Below are 17325 nucleotides of genomic sequence, written 5' to 3'. Positions count from 1 at the left end.
GGGATGTGTTAGGTTTTAGGAGGAAACCGGGAGGGAGTTTTAAACAAAAGTTCAGGGGAGAAGAACACGAGGTTTGAGGTTGGACAGTTTCTCCCGGGCTGCAAGCCATGCTTCCGCGTGGTTGCTGGGGTGGGCTGGGGATCTTCCTTCTTTCTCTTAAAAGTAGGAGATGGAATTCCTATGTGCAAAATGTCCTCTCTTGTTCAAATGATTCTTCTCTGCTGGTGGTCCTGGCTGCAGCCAGAGATACCTGTGTGAGTGCTCCCCCCTTCAGGGCCACCTCACTCCATTTTGATGAGGCTTTCTTCCTTTCCCGGGGCTGCTGGAACCAAGAACCACAAACTGGGTGGCTTCAAACAACAGAAATTTATCCTCTCGCAGTTTCTGGAGGCTGTAAGAGAGAGCACTTCTTGCCTCGCCCTAGTTTCTGGCAGCTACAACCCCTAACTCTTTCCCAACAGGTGTAGCCTGGTTAGAGCACCCGCGATGAATCATTACAGATCTTACCCGTTGCTGATATGTGGTGGGAGGTCTGGGGGAGGGGGGAGCAGACCTGGGTGCGCGAAGCATTGAGAATGCAGAGCTAGTTAAGACCCTGCATTTGAGAAGCCTTCAGGGCGACCATAGAGGCAGACCTCTAAGACGATGGCTATGGAACATGAGAAGTGCAACATTCAACACAGGCACGGGGTTCAGAGGTTAGAGAAAGAGGGAAGTTTGCTATGATCTAAGGCTCTTCCGGTCTTGAGGGGAGGATTCAAGCCAAGGCTCAGCACGGCCTTCTCAGCGAGGCAAACTCAGTCCATACACCGGCACCCACTGTAGTCTAGAAGGCAATGGGGAAGCGCAGGGGGGGGGGGGGGGGGAGGGCTGGCCTCCCTCCTACAGGCGGTGATCGTAGGGATTTTGTTCCAGTGACGCTTCAGGTCACTTTGACACCAGGCACCTCTGACGTGTCCTGCATGTGGGACTCCACCCAGGTGTTGGGGGTGGGGGGATTTTCTTGGTAACAGACCTTCACTACTTTTCTAGGAGCATGGGAGCTTCCTCCTCGCTCCCCAAGGACTCTCTCTTGGCATGCCTTTTAACCCCCTGGAAACAATTGGGGAAAGGACTAATGTCCTCTAACTCTGCATGGCCTTAGTAGGGACCCAGCAGTTAGATCTCTTCTGCAGGGAACAGGGCAAATGGACCGAGGTACCCCAGGTCCAGGCCTTCATGCCTCTAAATCGGGGCCTAAGGGCCTCTTATTATCTAAACAGCCCTCCTCCAAATAAACCCAGGTTGCTGGACGAAATACAGGCCATCCCTGACAAAGGGGACGCTCTTTCTCACTGTTCCTCCTCCTAATACATGTGGGGGCTTCTCCCTCATTCATTTCCCGGGTTGATGGCTATAATTGGAACCACTGTCTTTGGTGAGTCTGCCTCAGGACGGGGACTTTAAGCAGCTGCCGAATCCCCCTTTGTTTCGGGGAAATGCCCCGTCTTCGCCAGCCCAACTTGGATGGCATAGTTCCACTTTGGTGGGGGGGAGAAAACACGGCTTCTGCTCATCCGTCTGAGCTGATGGAAAACCAGGAACACTCTTTCTGCTTCCTGACAGCACCTCCCCTCTTCTGTCTCCTGTTTCTGCACCACCTGGGGTGCAGCCTGCATAACTGATTCTGTGCCACCCTCGGACTCCGTGCCTCGGCAACATTGGCTCCTTCTCCCACCCTGGAGGAACAGAAGCAAAGAGCACCCCCTTGGACCGCCCACTTTGGATTTCCCCACCGGAGTTCCCAGGTTAAAAAAAAAAAAAAATGACAATGGGGAACAGATTGATTGACTTTTTCTTTTTTAATTTTTTTCAACGTTTATTTATTTTTGAGACAGAGAGAGACAGAGGGTCAGAGAGAGAGGGAGACACAGAATCTGAAACAGGCTCCGGGCTCTGAGCAGTCAGCACAGAGCCCGACACGGGGCTCGAGCTCACGGACCGCGAGATCGTGACCTGAGCCGAAGTCGGACCCTTAACCGACTGAGCCACCCAGGCGCCCCTGGATCGATTGACTTTTAAGTGGACCCAGGTTGAACAGAATTTGAATTCCATCTAATTTAAGTTTGAAATGGACACGTCGTTAGAGTTATCAGCATTAAATACGAAACTCGTGTTCTACCTAGGTTTGCTAAAGGTCAAATAAGCTCACGTGATCTCCGTTGAAATTAGCAGAAGGATGACTTGATCCAATGGTGGCTTTTGTCTCTAAGTTTTCATGGGTAATTGTTAGGGTAGCTTTCAAAGTCTTTGGTAACCCGAAGCTTCAAAGTTTCGTTAGGATGATAAACTGGGCTTGAATCCATTGGACATCTAAGTCTTTCGTAACTAGGATAAAATGCTAGAGCATTGATGACTGAGCGTAAGGTTTATCTGCTTTTGACTCCTTATTGCAGAGAAACTAAGGATATTTGGGCCTGTTGGAAAACATGCTTTGTGCTTACGTGTATCCACAAATTTGCCACCTAAAGAATTCTGGTGTAACAGTTCACGATTGGTTACTATTTAGTTGTCCCCGGAGACTATGGTTCCTAAGCATTAAAATTCTGCCAAGTGTAATTGAGACCGACGGAAATAAGGGAGGCAACTGTAAGAAAGACGTAAGGTGTGGAAATACATTTGTGTTGAAGGTAAAAGAAAGTAATCTTATCCTAAACGAGACTGGTTGTTGGGAGAGAAAGGGCTTCGGGCAAAATCTGAACGCAAAGGCAAGTCGTGGAAGTTTCGTGAAGGGAAATCTTTGGAAAGGAAGTTTATGTATGCTCAAGATGGACTAAGGTTGAAATGAATGGATTTTTAAAGTTTACTGGAATAAGATTGAAATTCTGCCTTCTCTCGGATACAAAATTTTCTTAGATTGTTGGTCTGCTCTTGGTAAGAAAATGTGCGCAGAACTGTTTCCTCATTTCTTTGCCCAATTTTTGTGTTTTACTTTACCGGGTCTCTGATGATCCGTAACCTTATTTAACAGGACACCGTTGGAAATGCAAGGCTTTGACTGCAGTGCCATATTTGAGAGGGACATACATGGTGTCAGATATGACCGAACAGCGTTAGGGAACCAAGGTTGACTCTCTGAAGCATGGCACCAGTAGGGTCCCTTGGAAATGTTGGCCTGATACCTTGCTTACAGAGTTCCCAGCAGCCTCACCAGGTAAGTACAGCATGTCACTTCCTGGCAGGTGCAGGAACCTCAGGATATCTTGGGGACCTGGTGAAGAGGAATTCACCCACATTTACAGGTATTGCAGGCCTGTCTGATGGTAAGTACTTGGCTTGGCTTCTGGGCCAGAGAGGCTATTAAAAGTTCAGTTGAGATTCCTTATAAAAGTTTCAGGAAAGGCAACTTTAAGAGGTCTACGTGGGGGCGCCTGGGTGGCTCAGCAGGTTGTGTGTCCGACTTCAGCTCAGGTCATGATCTCGAGGTCCATGAGTTCGAGCCCCGCATCGGGCTCTGTGCTGACAGCTCAGACCCTGGAGCCTGCTTCGGATTCTGTGTCTCCCTCTCTCTCTGTCCCTCCCCTGCTCGTACTCTGTATCTCTCTCTCTCTGTCTCACAAGAATAAATAAACATTAAAAAAAAATTGTTTTAAGAGATCTATATGGCCAGTCGCTATTTTTGCTGAGCTTAGGTAAATAACTAGGCCACGTTTGCTAAAATTGGCCTTGTTTTTGCAAACAAATTAGTCTTGATTTGACTCTCTCTGGAAAGAAGGGCGACTTGAGAGAGGAAAATCATGCATACGTTAAGTTCTCGCCCTGGTTTGTCTTTGAACGTTTGTTGTTTGCCTCAGCTAGACAACTTGAGGCACACTTAAGAGAATCAGCCACAGTGGCTCAGGTACAGACAGTCTCCATGCTTCTATTCTGTGGGGGTCACAGGCCCCCACGGGCATATGATGATTTGAACAGCTGGAAAATGAGAAATGAGGTGGATTCCCCAGCAATCGTATAACTCGCCTGTCACCTTGACCAACTCCGTGTAGCCGGGATGACGAAATTGCTCCTTAAAAACCAAAGCGGACCCCCCCTCCGTGGGAATAACTGTGGACTTGTGGAGACAATGGATGGTTCCCCTTTCCCTGTGATTGGTTTGGACGGTGCACTCGGGAATGCCCTTAGGTCCTGAGACACGTCTCCCACTTGCCGGTGATTCCTCATGATGAGGATATTATGAAGGCTAGCCCTCAAAGAGGCCTTCTTGGTGGTTTTATCCCTTAGCCATATTTGTCCTAGGAGTCACCTCTATTGATGTAGAGTTGAAAATAGAAGCGTTAGCCGAGCATACAACAGCCCTCCTGGGAGCAGAAGCCTCAGAACTCACTACAGGACCGTCCTTGCCGGTGAGGACCCCACATCAGGTCCAGGGTATCTTAGAGACCAAAGGCCACCAACGGATGACCAGAGGCTGAGTTATTAAATACCAGGCTATGGTTATAAACACCCCTGAAATAATACTTAAAACCCGTCAGACTTTCAACTCAGCTGCCCTTGTGCCTGGGCCTGATGGTCGTACTTCCGCGTAAGAATGTGATTGCTCACAGATTATTGTTCATCCTAGCCGATCAGACGTAAGAGACTCCCGTATTGCAAATGCAGACAACAGTTGACTTAAGCGATGGCAGTAGGTTCGTGGAAAAGGGCGTAAGAAAAGGTGGGCACACTGTGGCCAGTCTGATGCAGACTGTTGTGGTCAAAGCCCTCCCAGCAAATACGTCTGCCCAAAACGCAGAGTTGGTAACAGTCATTCGTGCTTTACGGGTGGCAAAGGGCCTCAGAATTATTATCTATACCGACTCCAAATATGCCTTCCTAGTCCTATATGCCCACGGAGCACTGTGGAAGAAAAGGGATTATAACCAAGCCCTGACTCCCCACATAGAGGCCTGAAATGATTACTCTTCTTGGGGTTGTATGCCTACCTAAGGAGGTAGCTGCAATTCTCCTCAAAGGACATCAGAAGGATAAGAACGTAGGATCTGAAGGAAATGATTTGTCAGGCTATGTGGCCAAGAGATGGCACAGAATAAATATTAAGTCTTACGCCGGTCTTAAGCCCAATGAAGTCCATAACTCCAAGCTATTCGGACAGTCCAGGAATAGCCCAGCTATTCACGTAGCCCAGGAACAAGGATACTCAAAACATGCACAGGACTGGCTTGTTAATAATCAGGGAAAAAAATCTTTACACCCCCAAAAATAACCAAAGGAAGATAATACAGGGGTTACACCGGGCTACTCATTTGGGTGAAAAGGCCTTGGAACAGATGGGTAACAACACCTTCGAGGGAATTAACCACTCGCACGAAGCGGGCCTGTCAATCATGTGCTACTCGCAGGCAAGCAAACCGGGAGGGTGCAATTCACTCCCCCCGCCCCCTTGAAGGCCAGTTCCCAGGCAGCAGACATATCCTGGAGACTGCCGGCAATTAGATTTTACACACATGCCATGTTGTAAACGATACAAGTACCTATTGCTTTATGAAGACCCCTTTACTAGATGGATAGAGGCCTTTCCTTGTAGAACAGAAAAGACCACTGAAGTGACGAAAAACCTTGCTAAGAGAAATCGTCCCTCGATTTGGACTCCCTCAGTCCTTTGGACTGTCCTTTTAAATTTTTAAAAAATGTTTATTCATTTTTTTTCTTTTTTTTTTAATGTTTATTTATTTTTGAGACAGACAAAGACAGAATGCAAGTGGGTTGGGGCAGAGAGAGAGGGAGGCACAGAATCCAAAGCAGGCTCCAGGCTCCGAGCTGTCAGCACAGAGCCCGACGCGGGGCTCGAACTCACAAGCTGTGAGATCATGACCCGAGCTGATGTCGGATGCTCAACTGACTGAGCCACCCAGGTGCCCCCAAATGTTTATTCATTTTTGAGAGAGAGACAGGGCGGGAGCACGGGAGGGGCAGAGAGAGAGGGAGACACAGAGTCTGAAGCAGGCTGCAGGCTCTGAGCTGTCAGCACAGAGCCTGATGCGAGGCTCAAACTCACAAACTGCGAGATCATGACCTGAGCTGAAGTCAGACGCTTTACTGAGCCACCCAGGCGTCCCATAACGGACTGTCTTTTATTGCACAAATAGCTCAGCAAATGGCTCAAGCCTTAAAAATTAATTACTATTTTATGTTTGGCCTGGCATTCACAGTCCCCTGAAAAGTTGGCTTCCAGACCCGAATGACCCTCGCTAGCCTCACTGCAGCTCAAGGAGGCCCAGAACCAGATGGCTGGCTCCCAACAGGGCCCAATGGCTGTGCAGCTCTAACCTGTGGCCATGGCTTCCCCCAGGCTGGATAGTACAGGCCGCTGTACTCTGGGTTTTGCCTGCCCGGACCCGTTATCAAAACCATTACCAACATAGCTAACCCTCCAAATTTAAGACGACAGTGGACACGCTCTGTTTCTAAGGCATGACCACGGAGCATCCAGCTTTGTTCCCTCCCTGGGACTGGAGGATGTTGTTTGGCACGTGGAACCTCCTAATAAGTATGCAGCCAACGTCCTAAATGACACAGAGTAGCGTTTCCCTAAGAAACACCGAGATAACGCAAATGCATAAGGCTGTGTTGCAAAACAGAATGGCGTTAGATGTTTGAACAGTTGCGCAAGGTGGAACTCGTACTCTCATAAACACAGAATGCTGTGTGTACGTTCCAGATGGCCACAGGAATATTTTTGGGTTTCTAACTGACATGAACACTCAGATTGGCTCTTTAGAAGATCCCTGTCTTTCTTTCAATTATTGGTTCAACTCTTGGACTGGAGAGGATTTTTATCAACTACCAAAGGACTCTTATTTGGGCTTATTTTTAGTTCTATTATTATTATTATTATTATTATTATTATTATTATTTATTTTAGAGGGAGAGACAATGAGGGAGAGGGGCAGATGGAGAGAGAGAATTCCAAGGAGGCTCGATGCTCAGTGTGGAGCCCAACATGGGGCTCCGTCCCATGACCCTGGGATCATGACCTGAGTGGAAATCAAGAGGCGGATGTTCAACTGGCCACCCAGGCGCCTGATGAACTTCTTTTTCCTTCTGTTATTCAAATCCTGTTTTCTCCCTTGTCTCTCCACCTGGTGCTGAGACCCCTTGGCTGCCATAACTTCAAGCCTACAGATGACCCCTTCCACTCAGGAAGATCCGTACATGCGATCTCCCTTGGATTCAGCTGCCTCTGCCTTCCTTCCAAAAGTCCCTAACCCCCACCCAACTTTAAAGTATATAATCCGTCGTCTGTCGCAATCCCAGGGCAGCTCTTTTCTGCCCACAGTTCCTGTCCCTGTGCTTTAATACAACCACTTTCTTGGGGCGCCTCAGGGGGCTCAGTAGGTTAAGCGTCTGACTTTGGCTAAGGTCATGATCTCACGGTTCGTGAGTTCCAGCCCCGCGTCGGGCTCTGTGCTGACAGCTCGGAGCCTGGAGCCTGCTTCCGATTCTGTGTCTCCCCCTCTCTCGGCCCCTCCCATGCTCATGTTCTGTCTCTCAATAATAAATAAACGTTAAAAAAAAAATACAACCACTTTTTTTGCACTGAAGACATCTCAAGAATTCTTTCTTGGCCGTCAGCTCCGAACCGCAACATTTTCCACATATCCCAACTAGAAGTCTGGTTTGGATGGGCATAACAGCTTCACAGCTGTGAAGACGCGTTGTCACGGAACAAATGAGAAGGTATTGCAACGTGCGGTGGGAACAGAGACAGACTTTCCAAGCGTCAGCTGAGCATCTCCACGAAAATCGCCCACTGGCATCTTAAATGTCACAGATCTCAACACTGAACTTGTCATCCTTCTCTTCCCACGACCACTCTGCCCATCTTTCAGTTCCCTTTCAACGGAAACCTTCTGACTTCTTCCTCGTTCTCTATGCGGTGAATTGCCAAATCCGGTTGACTCTGATGTGATTTGATGTGATATGGGATCCAGGAATGAAGGGTCGAGAAATTCTTGAGATGTTTGTTATGCATTAAAAAAAAAAAGAAAAAGATGGGGCGCCTGGGTGGCGCAGTTGGTTAAGCGTCCGACTTCAGCCAGGTCACGATCTCACGGTCCGTGAGTTCGAGCCCCGCGTCAGGCTCTGGGCTGATGGCTCAGAGCCTGGAGCCTGTTTCCGATTCTGTGTCTGCCCCTCCCCTGTTCATGTTCTGTCTCTCTCTGTCCCAAAAATAAATAAACGTTGAAAAAAAACTTTTTGAAAAAGAAAGGTTTATTAAAGCTTGGGGACAGGGCCCACAAGCAGAAAGGGCTGCTGCCCTGGGATTGTGGGAGCAATTGAGTATATACTTTTAAGGCGGGGGGGGGGTACGGGTGTCAGGGATAAAGGGAGTTTCCAAAAAGACCTTCATGTGTTGAAGGTGACTCACAGATCCTGGAGGCCTGGCAAAGCTAAAGCGGTTTCTCTGCTAACAAAGGCCTTAACTTTGAAACCACGTGGAGTTCCTGGGGAATGTCACACTCTGCCTGCGTCAGGAATTTGTCAATGGGTTCCCGCTAGAAGGACATTTGATTCTACCTACGTTTCCTCTGGCCTTTGATCTCCACATCAGGTTGGAGTTCTATGAGGCAGGCTCCCATGCCCTGCGTGTCTTAGCTTGGACCTCCCTCCCCCCCACCCCCCCAAACAGCCCGGGACCAGGATTTGGGTGCAGGAGACCCGGCGGCAGGAGAGAGGCCCGGGGCAGCGAGGCGGGGTGGGGGCAGAGCGCGGGGCCGCGGACTAGCGCGCGCGGCCGGGGCGCCGCTGCCGGGGGACGCTCGCGGGGACTGGGCAGCAGGCTGGGTCTGGAGCGGTCTCGGGCACCTGCTCCAGCTCGGTCACCGGCAAAGGCGCAGGCTCCGCCCGGGGGTGTCAGGCCGGCGCTCTGGAGTCGGCCCCGGGCGCCTGCACGTTAGGCAAATACCCCGATGCAGTTAGAGAGGGGCGGGGAGGAGCGCCCGCCCGCGCCCGGAGACGGCCCCGCCACCCTCCCCCGCGCGCCGCCTTTTCGCTGAGCCCGGAGGGCGTGGGGGCGGCGCGGGGTGATGACGTCAGGGCCGGACGGTGGGCCGGAGGCGGTGCGCGCGTGGCCCAGGCCTTGCAAGCTCTCTGGCAAGCTCGTCCAGGCTCTCGCGAGAGTTCGCCCGCGGACGTGCGCGCGCTCCAGGGGGCATTTATTGGGCTCCCGCTGTGTGCGCCGGGCCAGCTGCCGGGAGGGCGAGCGAGATTGAAGGTCGGACTCCGTGGGGGCGCGGGGCGCGCGTGGCAGGGGACTGAGTGCCTGGCCCGAGCTGGGCGGGCGGGGGGAAGGGGTCATCCTTTTCTTCCCACGACCACTCTGCCCATCTTTCAGTTCCCTTACAACGGAAACCTTCTGACTTCTTCCTTGTTCTCTATGCGGTGAATTGCCAAATGCAGTTGACTCTGATGTGATTTGATGTGATACGGGATCCGGGAATGAAGGGTCGAGAAATTCTTGAGATGTTTGTTATGCATAAAAAAAAAAAAAAAAAAAAGGAAGGGGGTTTATTAAAGCTTGGGGACAGGGCCCACAAGCAGAAAGGGCTGCTGCCCTGGGATTGTGGGAGCAATTGAGTATATACTTTTAAGGCGGGGGGTGAGGGGGGTACGGGTGTCAGGGATAAAGGGAGTTTCCAAAAAGACCTTCATGTGTTGAAGGTGACTCACAGATCCCGGAGGCCTGGCAAAGCTAAAGCGGTTTCTCTGCTAACAAAGGCCTTAACTTTGAAACCACGTGAAGTTCCCGGGTGGGGTCGACAGGTGCAAAGATCCGGGGACACAATCCATTCCCGCGGTGAGTTGCTGGGGACCCGGCCGCTAAGCGTGCGAGACAGTTTGAGGAGTGCGGACGTTGCCCCCCCCCTCCCCCCCGAGGTCACCACACAGCTGTCACCTAAAGGGAGGATGATCAGAGCAGATCCGCATTTTATTTTATTTTTTTCATTTTTTTTTTCATTTTTTTTTCAACGTTTATTTATTTTTGGGACAGAGAGAGACAGAGCATGAACGGGGGAGGGGCAGAGAGAGAGGGAGACACAGAATCGGAAACAGGCTCCAGGCTCTGAGCCATCAGCCCAGAGCCCGACACGGGGCTCGAACTCACGGACCGCGAGATCGTGACCTGGCTGAAGTCGGACGCTTAACCGACTGCGCCACCCAGGTGCCCCAGATCCACATTTTAGAGTCACCTCTTGTGCCCCTGAGAGGAAAACTGAGCGAAGGCGGCTGTCGTTCTTGCACTGATTCCCTGCTGGGGACTGCTCCAGTGCCCCTGTGAATTGCAGCAGCCTGGATACTAGACAGCAGACTAGCGTTTCCATGTGGTCACCCTGACACACAGAGAGGTGAGGCGACAGGCTGAGTTCACCCAACTCGGAAGCCAGCGCTGACTTTGGCATCTCACGTCAGGCATTGTGGCTTCGGAATCCTTGGTTGGTAACAGCTGCACAATCTTGCGGTGATGTTGGTGACCACTGGTGGCATGGGGATCTAGGGATCTTCCTGGCTGCTTTGGGTCATGGGATTTGAGACCGGGTGCGATACGAGCTGTAGATCTTGGGCGAGTTCACTCTAACAAGCTCCAGTCTGCTCATCTGGAAAATTAAGAGTTGGAGAGTTAAGAGTACTGATAATACATGGCGTCACCAGCACCGTTGAGATCATGTAACTTTTTTTTTTTAATTAACGTTTATTTATTTTTGAGACAGAGAGAGACAGAGCATGAATGGGGAGAGGGTCACAGAGAGAGGGAGACCACAGAATCAGAAACAGGCTCCAGGCTCTGAGCTGTCAGCACAGAGCCCGACGCGGGGCTCGAACTCACGGACCGCGAGATCATGACCTGAGCTGAAGTCGGACGCTTAACCGACTGAGCCACCCAGGCGCCCCAGAGATCATGTAACCTCTTAACACCCACCTGCACTCAGTGATTGCTCAATGATTGGATAGTATTGTGATCGATTTAATAGTTGCAGAGGGAAATGATTCCGTAGCCATTATAGAGGTACAGTGGAGGGCTTGGTAACCAACTAGGTTTGGGGGCAAGCAGAGAAGGGGAGTCCAGCGTGGCACTCAGGTTTGATAGCTGCGGTAATCCGTGGGAACTGGCAGTGTGGACCTGGGTCTGTGGAAGGAAAGGCTGGGTCAGGGAGCCCTGGGTTTGAACATTCAGAGCTTGTGGAACTCTAGAACGTGAGAGGGGAGGGGTGTCCAGGAAACTGCCAAATGAGTGTGGGGGTCTCGTTTCAGGTCTGTGAAGCCTCCTCCGTGCATCAGGGACAATTTCAGCAGGTATTGCAGAGTGAGAGTATAGCCGAGGCTGGGAGTCTGCAAGGAGCCAGAGGGGAGCAGGAAGGGACAGTGGTGTGTTGTCCTGGACCGCAGGGAGGGAGCACGAGGAGACGGGGATGCAGCCTGGACAGGGGAGTCGGGAAAGACCAAGTTCCCCTTGGACTTTATAGCTTGTATTTTTGAGCACTTGGATTCTGCCAGAGCTGTGTCTTACTTTCTTTTTGTTTTTAAAATTTTTTTTTTAAACATTCATTTTTGAGACAGAGAGAGAAACAGCATGAGCAGAGCAGGGGCGGAGAGAGAGGGCAACGCAGAATTCGAAGCAGGCTCCAGGCTCCGAGCCATCAGCACAGACCCCAATGCAGCGCTCAAACTCAGGAAGGGTGAGATCATGACCTGAGCCGAAGTCAGACGCTTAACCGACTGAGCCACCCAGGTGCCCTCGGGGCCTTACTTTCAAAATAGTCTTGCTTTGTGGAGATCTGACTCAGCATGCAATCCATCCATCTCAACTGTACAATTCAGTGCTGTATTTGCAGAGTTGTGCAACCATCATCCCTATGGGGGGATGTTGCTTCACTCCAAAAGATGTTTCTAGGATGTTTCTTCACTCCAAAAGAACCTTGGCCCCGTTAGGAGTCCCTTCCAGGCTCCTGGCAGCTGCTGATCTCCTTTCTGTCTCTATGTACGTACCTGTGCTGAACGTGAACAGTTTGCATCGGTAGTCACGGCACGGATGACCTTCTGTGTGTGCCCTCTTTCCCTTAACGTAACATCGTCCACGTTCATCAGTTCATCGTGTTGTAGCAAAGAGTATTTCATCCTCTGGGAAGAAGACATTGTGTTTATCCATTCATCAGTTGATGGATGTGGGAGTTGTTTCCTCTTTTTGGGGTATTATAAAAATGCTACGAGCATTCCCGCACACAGATTTGTGCGGATGTTTCATTTCTCTTGGGCGTATACCTGGGAGCGGAGTTGCTGGGTCACGTGGTGACCGTATATTTAAACTTTTGAAGAAGGTGGACGGGCTCTAATTTCTGCACGTCCTCATCAGTCCTTGTCATTTATCCTGTTGATCCTGGGCATCGTGGTGGCTATGATGTGCTGTCTTACTATGGTTTCAGTTTGCTCTTCCCTGATGGCTCATGACATTGAGCGTCTTTCCATGTGCTCGTCGGCCATTGTGGTGTCTTTGGAGAAACTCTATTTGAGGCCTTTAAATTGGGTTATTTGCCTTCATTACTAAGAGTCTTCATACAGTCTGGGTACAAGTCCCTCATCAATACGTGATTTGCAAATAACTTCCATTCTCTGGCTTGTCTTTTCACTTACTCGTTGGCATCCTTTGCAGCAGGAGATTTTATTTTTGTTTTTTGATGAAGTTTAGGTTAGCTACTTTTATAGCGTGTGCAAGAAGGCTTTGGCTCACCTCAGATTGTAGAGATTTACTTCTGCATTTTCTTCTTAGAGGTTTTCGTGTTAACTTGTGCATCTAAGTCTGTGTCCCTTCTGAGTTCAGTGGTGTGTGTGTGTGTGTGAGAGTTGGCCCTCATTCCTTTGCACGTGGACATTGGGGTGCTGGCACCGTTTGAGAAAAGACTGTTCCTTCCCCATGACGTTGTCTTGGCGTCCTTGTCCCAAAGCAGTTGACCCTACATTTCAGGGCTTACTTCCAGACTCTCAGTTCTGTTCTGTCCGTCTACACACATGTGACTTTCTACCGACGCCATGATGTTTTCGTCACTGTCACTTCTCAGCAAGTCTTGGAATCAGGCAGAATGGATTCTCCAACTTTGCTCTTTTTCCAGACGGTTTTGTCTATTCCGGGTTCCTTAAATTTCCACATGGATCTTAGGATCAGCTTTTCAATTCCCGCAGAACAAAGCCAGTTGGGATTTTGACTGGGGCCACAGGGGCTCTGCAGATCACTTGGGGAGTGTCGGCTTTGTGACGACATCAAGCCCTCTGATTCATGAATGAGGGGGGTGCCTTTCCGTTTATTCAGGTCTCAGGTTTCTTTCAAAAATGCTTTACACTTTTTTTTTATTGAATTTATTGTTTTCGATGCTGTTGTAAGTTGAATTTTTTCTTAATTTCATTTTGGAGTTATCGCTGGTATATAGAAATACAGTTGATTTTGTAGCCTGTAAACTGAGCGAACTAATTTGTTCTAATGGTTTTATAGTGGGCTCCTTAGGATTTTCTATATACAAACTCATGTCATCTGCAGATAAGAGAGAGGTTTCTGATTAGGAGGCTTTTGATTTCATTTTTCTTGCGTAACCGCGGTGGCTAGAATGCCCAGCACTATGTTGGTTAGGAGAGGCGGAGCGGACATCTTCGTCTTGGTCCCGATGCTCAGGGAAAGGCGATGAATCCTTACTGAAGTGTGAGGGTAGCTGTGGGTATTTGTAGACACCCTTTACCAGGTGGGGGGAGTTTCCTCCTGTTTCCACTTTGTTGAGAATTTCTCACGAAAGGGTGCAGGATTTTGTCAGATGCTTTTCCGGCACACGTTGGCACAATCGTGAATGTCTGTCCTTTATTCTGCTGGCGTGGTGTCTTACCCTGATTGACTTTCAGATGTTGACCTGGCCTTAATTTCCTGGGGCACGACTCCCTTGTCTCCCGCTGGCCTCATGGGTCACCCTGTTCCTGTCTTTTGGAAAACACTGTGGACGTGGTATTTTTCTTTAAGTCTTTGCTACAATTCACAATTGAAGCCCTGTGGCTTTTCTTTGTGGGCAGTTTATTGATTTTTTTTTCACATTTATTTATTTTTGAGAGGCAGAGCACAAGTGGAGGAGGGGCAGAGAGAGAGGGAGACACAGAAGCTGAAGCAGGCTCCAGGCTCTGAGCCATCAGCACAGAGCCCGACGCGGGGCTCGAACTTACGAGCCACGAGATCATGACCCGAACCGAAGTCGAACACTCAACCAACTGAGCCACCCAGGCACCCCCTCCCTTTTGAAATTTTTTTTTTTTAATGTTTATTTATTTTTGACAGAGAGCACGAGCTGGGGAAGGGCAGAGAGAGAGAGGGAGAGAGGGAGACACGGAACCCGAAGCGGGCTCCAGGTTCTGAGCTGTCAGCACAGAGCCCGACGCGGAGCTCGAACCCACGAGCTGGGAGATCGTGACCTGAGCCCAAGTCGGACGCTCAACCGACTGAGCCACCGGGTGCCCCAGAATCATTGTTGTTTCCTTAGGCTCGGTAGTAATGTCCCCTTTTGGATTGGCTCAACCTAGCTAAAAGTTTGTCGATTCTGTCAGTCTTTCCGGAGAACCAGCCTTTTGTTGGGTTTCTCTGTTGCTGTCCTCTTTTCTGTTCTGGTGACTCACCGTCTTCACCGTCTAACGTCTGCTTGCGTTTGGTTTAGTTTGTGCTGATGCTTCTCCATCACGAGGTGGCGCCTGTGGAGGGGGACTCGGGCTTGGGAGCTGCCTTCTGCAGCCCCGGGAGCCCCAGAAAGTGCCGGCTGAGCTTCAGGTTCTCCATCCCTCAGCAGGGACGTGAGCGTGGGCTTGCGCTTTGGGGGAGGGTTCCAGAAGAGACAGTCCACAGGGCGCGGTCCCCAACAGCCACTCGGGTGCTCGGAAGGCCCCATCCCACCTTGCCCCTCTCACGTGGAAACAAACACATGAGGTTGTTTCATCAAGCGATTTGTTTCATCAAGTTCCCATTTGCTTCTGGGCAAAATTGAGCAACTCAGAACCCAGCGTCCTAGATGGCGTCCACCGGGGCAGGGGTGTCCACGCCCGGCACTCCGCTCTCCCGCCGCTCCTCGAATCCAGTGGGAATCCACGGCGGGAAAGTCCTCTGAGAAGACCCGGGAGGATTGTTTGGTCAGGAGGGCTGGGCTGCAAGGTGCCCGCTTCGTGGGTGGGAAGCCGGACGTGTGTCCGTCGGGAGAGTCCAGGGCAAAAGGCTGTGTTCAAAGGCTCTCTGGCAGGTGTCCCGTGCCCTGGAGGGCCGTCCTGTGCGGCCAGAGTGGACTGGCCGGTGTTGGCCGGACTCCAGAGGGAGGGTTCCCGGACCACGGGGTTGGTGGCCTTCGGGGGTGGGTCCAGTGGCCCCGAGAGGGCGAGGCGTCCTCTGGCCTCAGCTGCCGGGGGCTGCCTCCTGACCTTCTCTCTGGGGAAGGGGGCACGAGGTCTCGGGCGGTGACCGACTCTTGCCGGCCCTTCCGAGTCCGTCTGTGTTTGTCCCGCCTGTCGCGCAGCTGCGGGCGGCCGAGCGGGCACGGCGGCCGACTCCGGTGTCCGCGTCCCGCAGGCTGACGCGGTGCGATGGCGGCCCCGTCTGAAGGCGACGCTGCCTCCCTGCTGCCGGACCTGCCCGGGGGACCCCTGCAGGCCTACCGCGCCCGCGCCTCCTTCTGCTGGAAGGAGCTCGCGCTGTTCCTGGAAGGCGAGGACACGCTGCGCCTGAAGGTGAGGCTCCGGGCGGCGATCCGGGTGTCTGACTCGCGGGCGCAGGGGGCCGTGCGGCCCCTAAGGACCCTAAACACCCTAGCTGGCCCCCGGCCTGGCCCGTGTCCTCGGAGCCCCCCCCCCCCCCCCGCCCCGGGCGAACACAGGTTGGTTAAGCTTCTGAGGCCTCAGGTCCCCGTGCCCGCGGCCGGAGGGGCCTTGGTCCGCCCCAGGGTTGCAGGGGTCGCCCGTGTCCCACGGCACCAGCGGCCTCGGGAAGAGCCTGAGCGAGAGCGCGGCGCGTTGCCGTCCTTCGCCTTCGAGCCGGCCGTTCCCGTTTCCCGCATTTCCAGAAGAGCATCTTCTCGGCCCTGGAGGACGACCCCCTGTTCGCCCGCTCCTGCGGCCACGAGCTCTCCCTGGAGAAGCACCGAGAGCTGACCTTCCTCCGCTGCAAGCGGGTCTTGGGGCACGCCCTCGTCCGCGTGGAGGACATGGTGCAGAACCCGCTGTCCGTGCTGACGCTGGTCACCTGCCTGGGCACGTACGACTGGTCCCTGGCTCAGAAGTTCCTGCTGCACCTGCTGGTGAGTGGGCGGCGAGGAGGCCAAGGGGACCGAGCCCTTCACGCCCCACGTGAGGCGGGGGAGGGCGCCGTCCGGGGCCGGGCCGGAGGAGGAGGTGCAAGAGAGGGTCCTCAGCGCACGAGGGGCAGACGCTGCCCGCGGGGTGTGGCGGCGGCTGGTGTTTGCTCGCTCGTAGGGTTTCGTGGGGTGTGTGTGTCTGGGGGAGGTTTCTTTAAGAGATTACTTTCTTGGGGCTTGAACTCGCGACGCTGAGACCAAGAGTCACGTGCTGTTTGTACCCACGGAGCCAGCCAGCCGTTGCTCTCTTAAGAGATTTCTAGAAACTAATATAGGAGGGGCGCCTGGGGGGCTCAGTCCGTTGAGTGTCTGACTTGGGCTCAGGTCACGATCTCACAGTCTGTGAGTTCGAGCCCCGTGTCAGGCTCTGTGCTGACAGCTCGGAGCCTGGAGCCTGCTTCGGATTCTGTGTCTCCCTCTCTCTGCCCCTCCCCCTGCTGACACTGTCTCTGTCTCTGTCTCTGTCTCTCTCTCAAAAATAAACATTTAAAAAAAATTAAAAAATAAAAAAATAATATAGGAAGCAAAACCAGAGATTAGAATGTGTGGGCAGATCTCGTGATGTTTGAGGGAGAAGTCCAGCTTCTTCCGGCCGTGTGTGCAAATTTGCATACATGAGTCCTCGACGGGAGTGCCAAGCAGTGAAAACTCCAGAAGAGAAGGAACTTTGGGGGACTCTTTTGCTTTTATGCCAACCCCCCCCAAAAGCCAAAAACAAGAAGGGAAGGGAAAGCAGGTCTGGGGAGATGCCAGTGCCCCCTGCTGGCACACGGGCGGAGGTGGGGAGGTGTGTGTGGCTGGGTGGGACATGTGGCCCGTGTGCACCCTTTTCCCTCCTCTCCCCTGTCCCCTGCCGTCTCCCTCTGTCCGCGGCCCCTCGGGACCTCCCGAAGGCATCTGAAGTGCTTCCGCTGAGCATACCAGACGCAGATTC

The 17325-nt window shown here is 52.1% G+C and overlaps 1 protein-coding gene across 3 annotated transcripts in view; it reads left to right on the top strand.

Annotated features, from left to right (window-relative positions):
• Positions 1-9098: 9098 nt before the first annotated feature.
• The window catches only part of ACOX3 (acyl-CoA oxidase 3, pristanoyl), a 42198-nt gene continuing 33971 nt past the window's right edge, over positions 9099-17325 (top strand). For all 3 annotated transcript variants that reach the window (XM_045056681.1, XM_019829807.3, XM_003985589.6), the window contains exons 1-3: positions 9099-9253; positions 15611-15768; positions 16101-16334. In XM_045056681.1, coding sequence (XP_044912616.1) covers positions 15625-15768; positions 16101-16334 — 378 coding nt within the window. In that variant the 5' untranslated portion in view covers positions 9099-9253; positions 15611-15624. The remainder of the gene's footprint in view (positions 9254-15610; positions 15769-16100; positions 16335-17325) is intronic.

Source organism: Felis catus, chromosome B1, assembly GCF_018350175.1.
Source record: "Felis catus isolate Fca126 chromosome B1, F.catus_Fca126_mat1.0, whole genome shotgun sequence".
NCBI lineage: Eukaryota > Metazoa > Chordata > Mammalia > Carnivora > Felidae > Felis > Felis catus.
The sequence above is the reverse complement of the archived record's forward strand: the minus strand, read 5'-3'. Positions and strand labels throughout refer to the sequence as shown.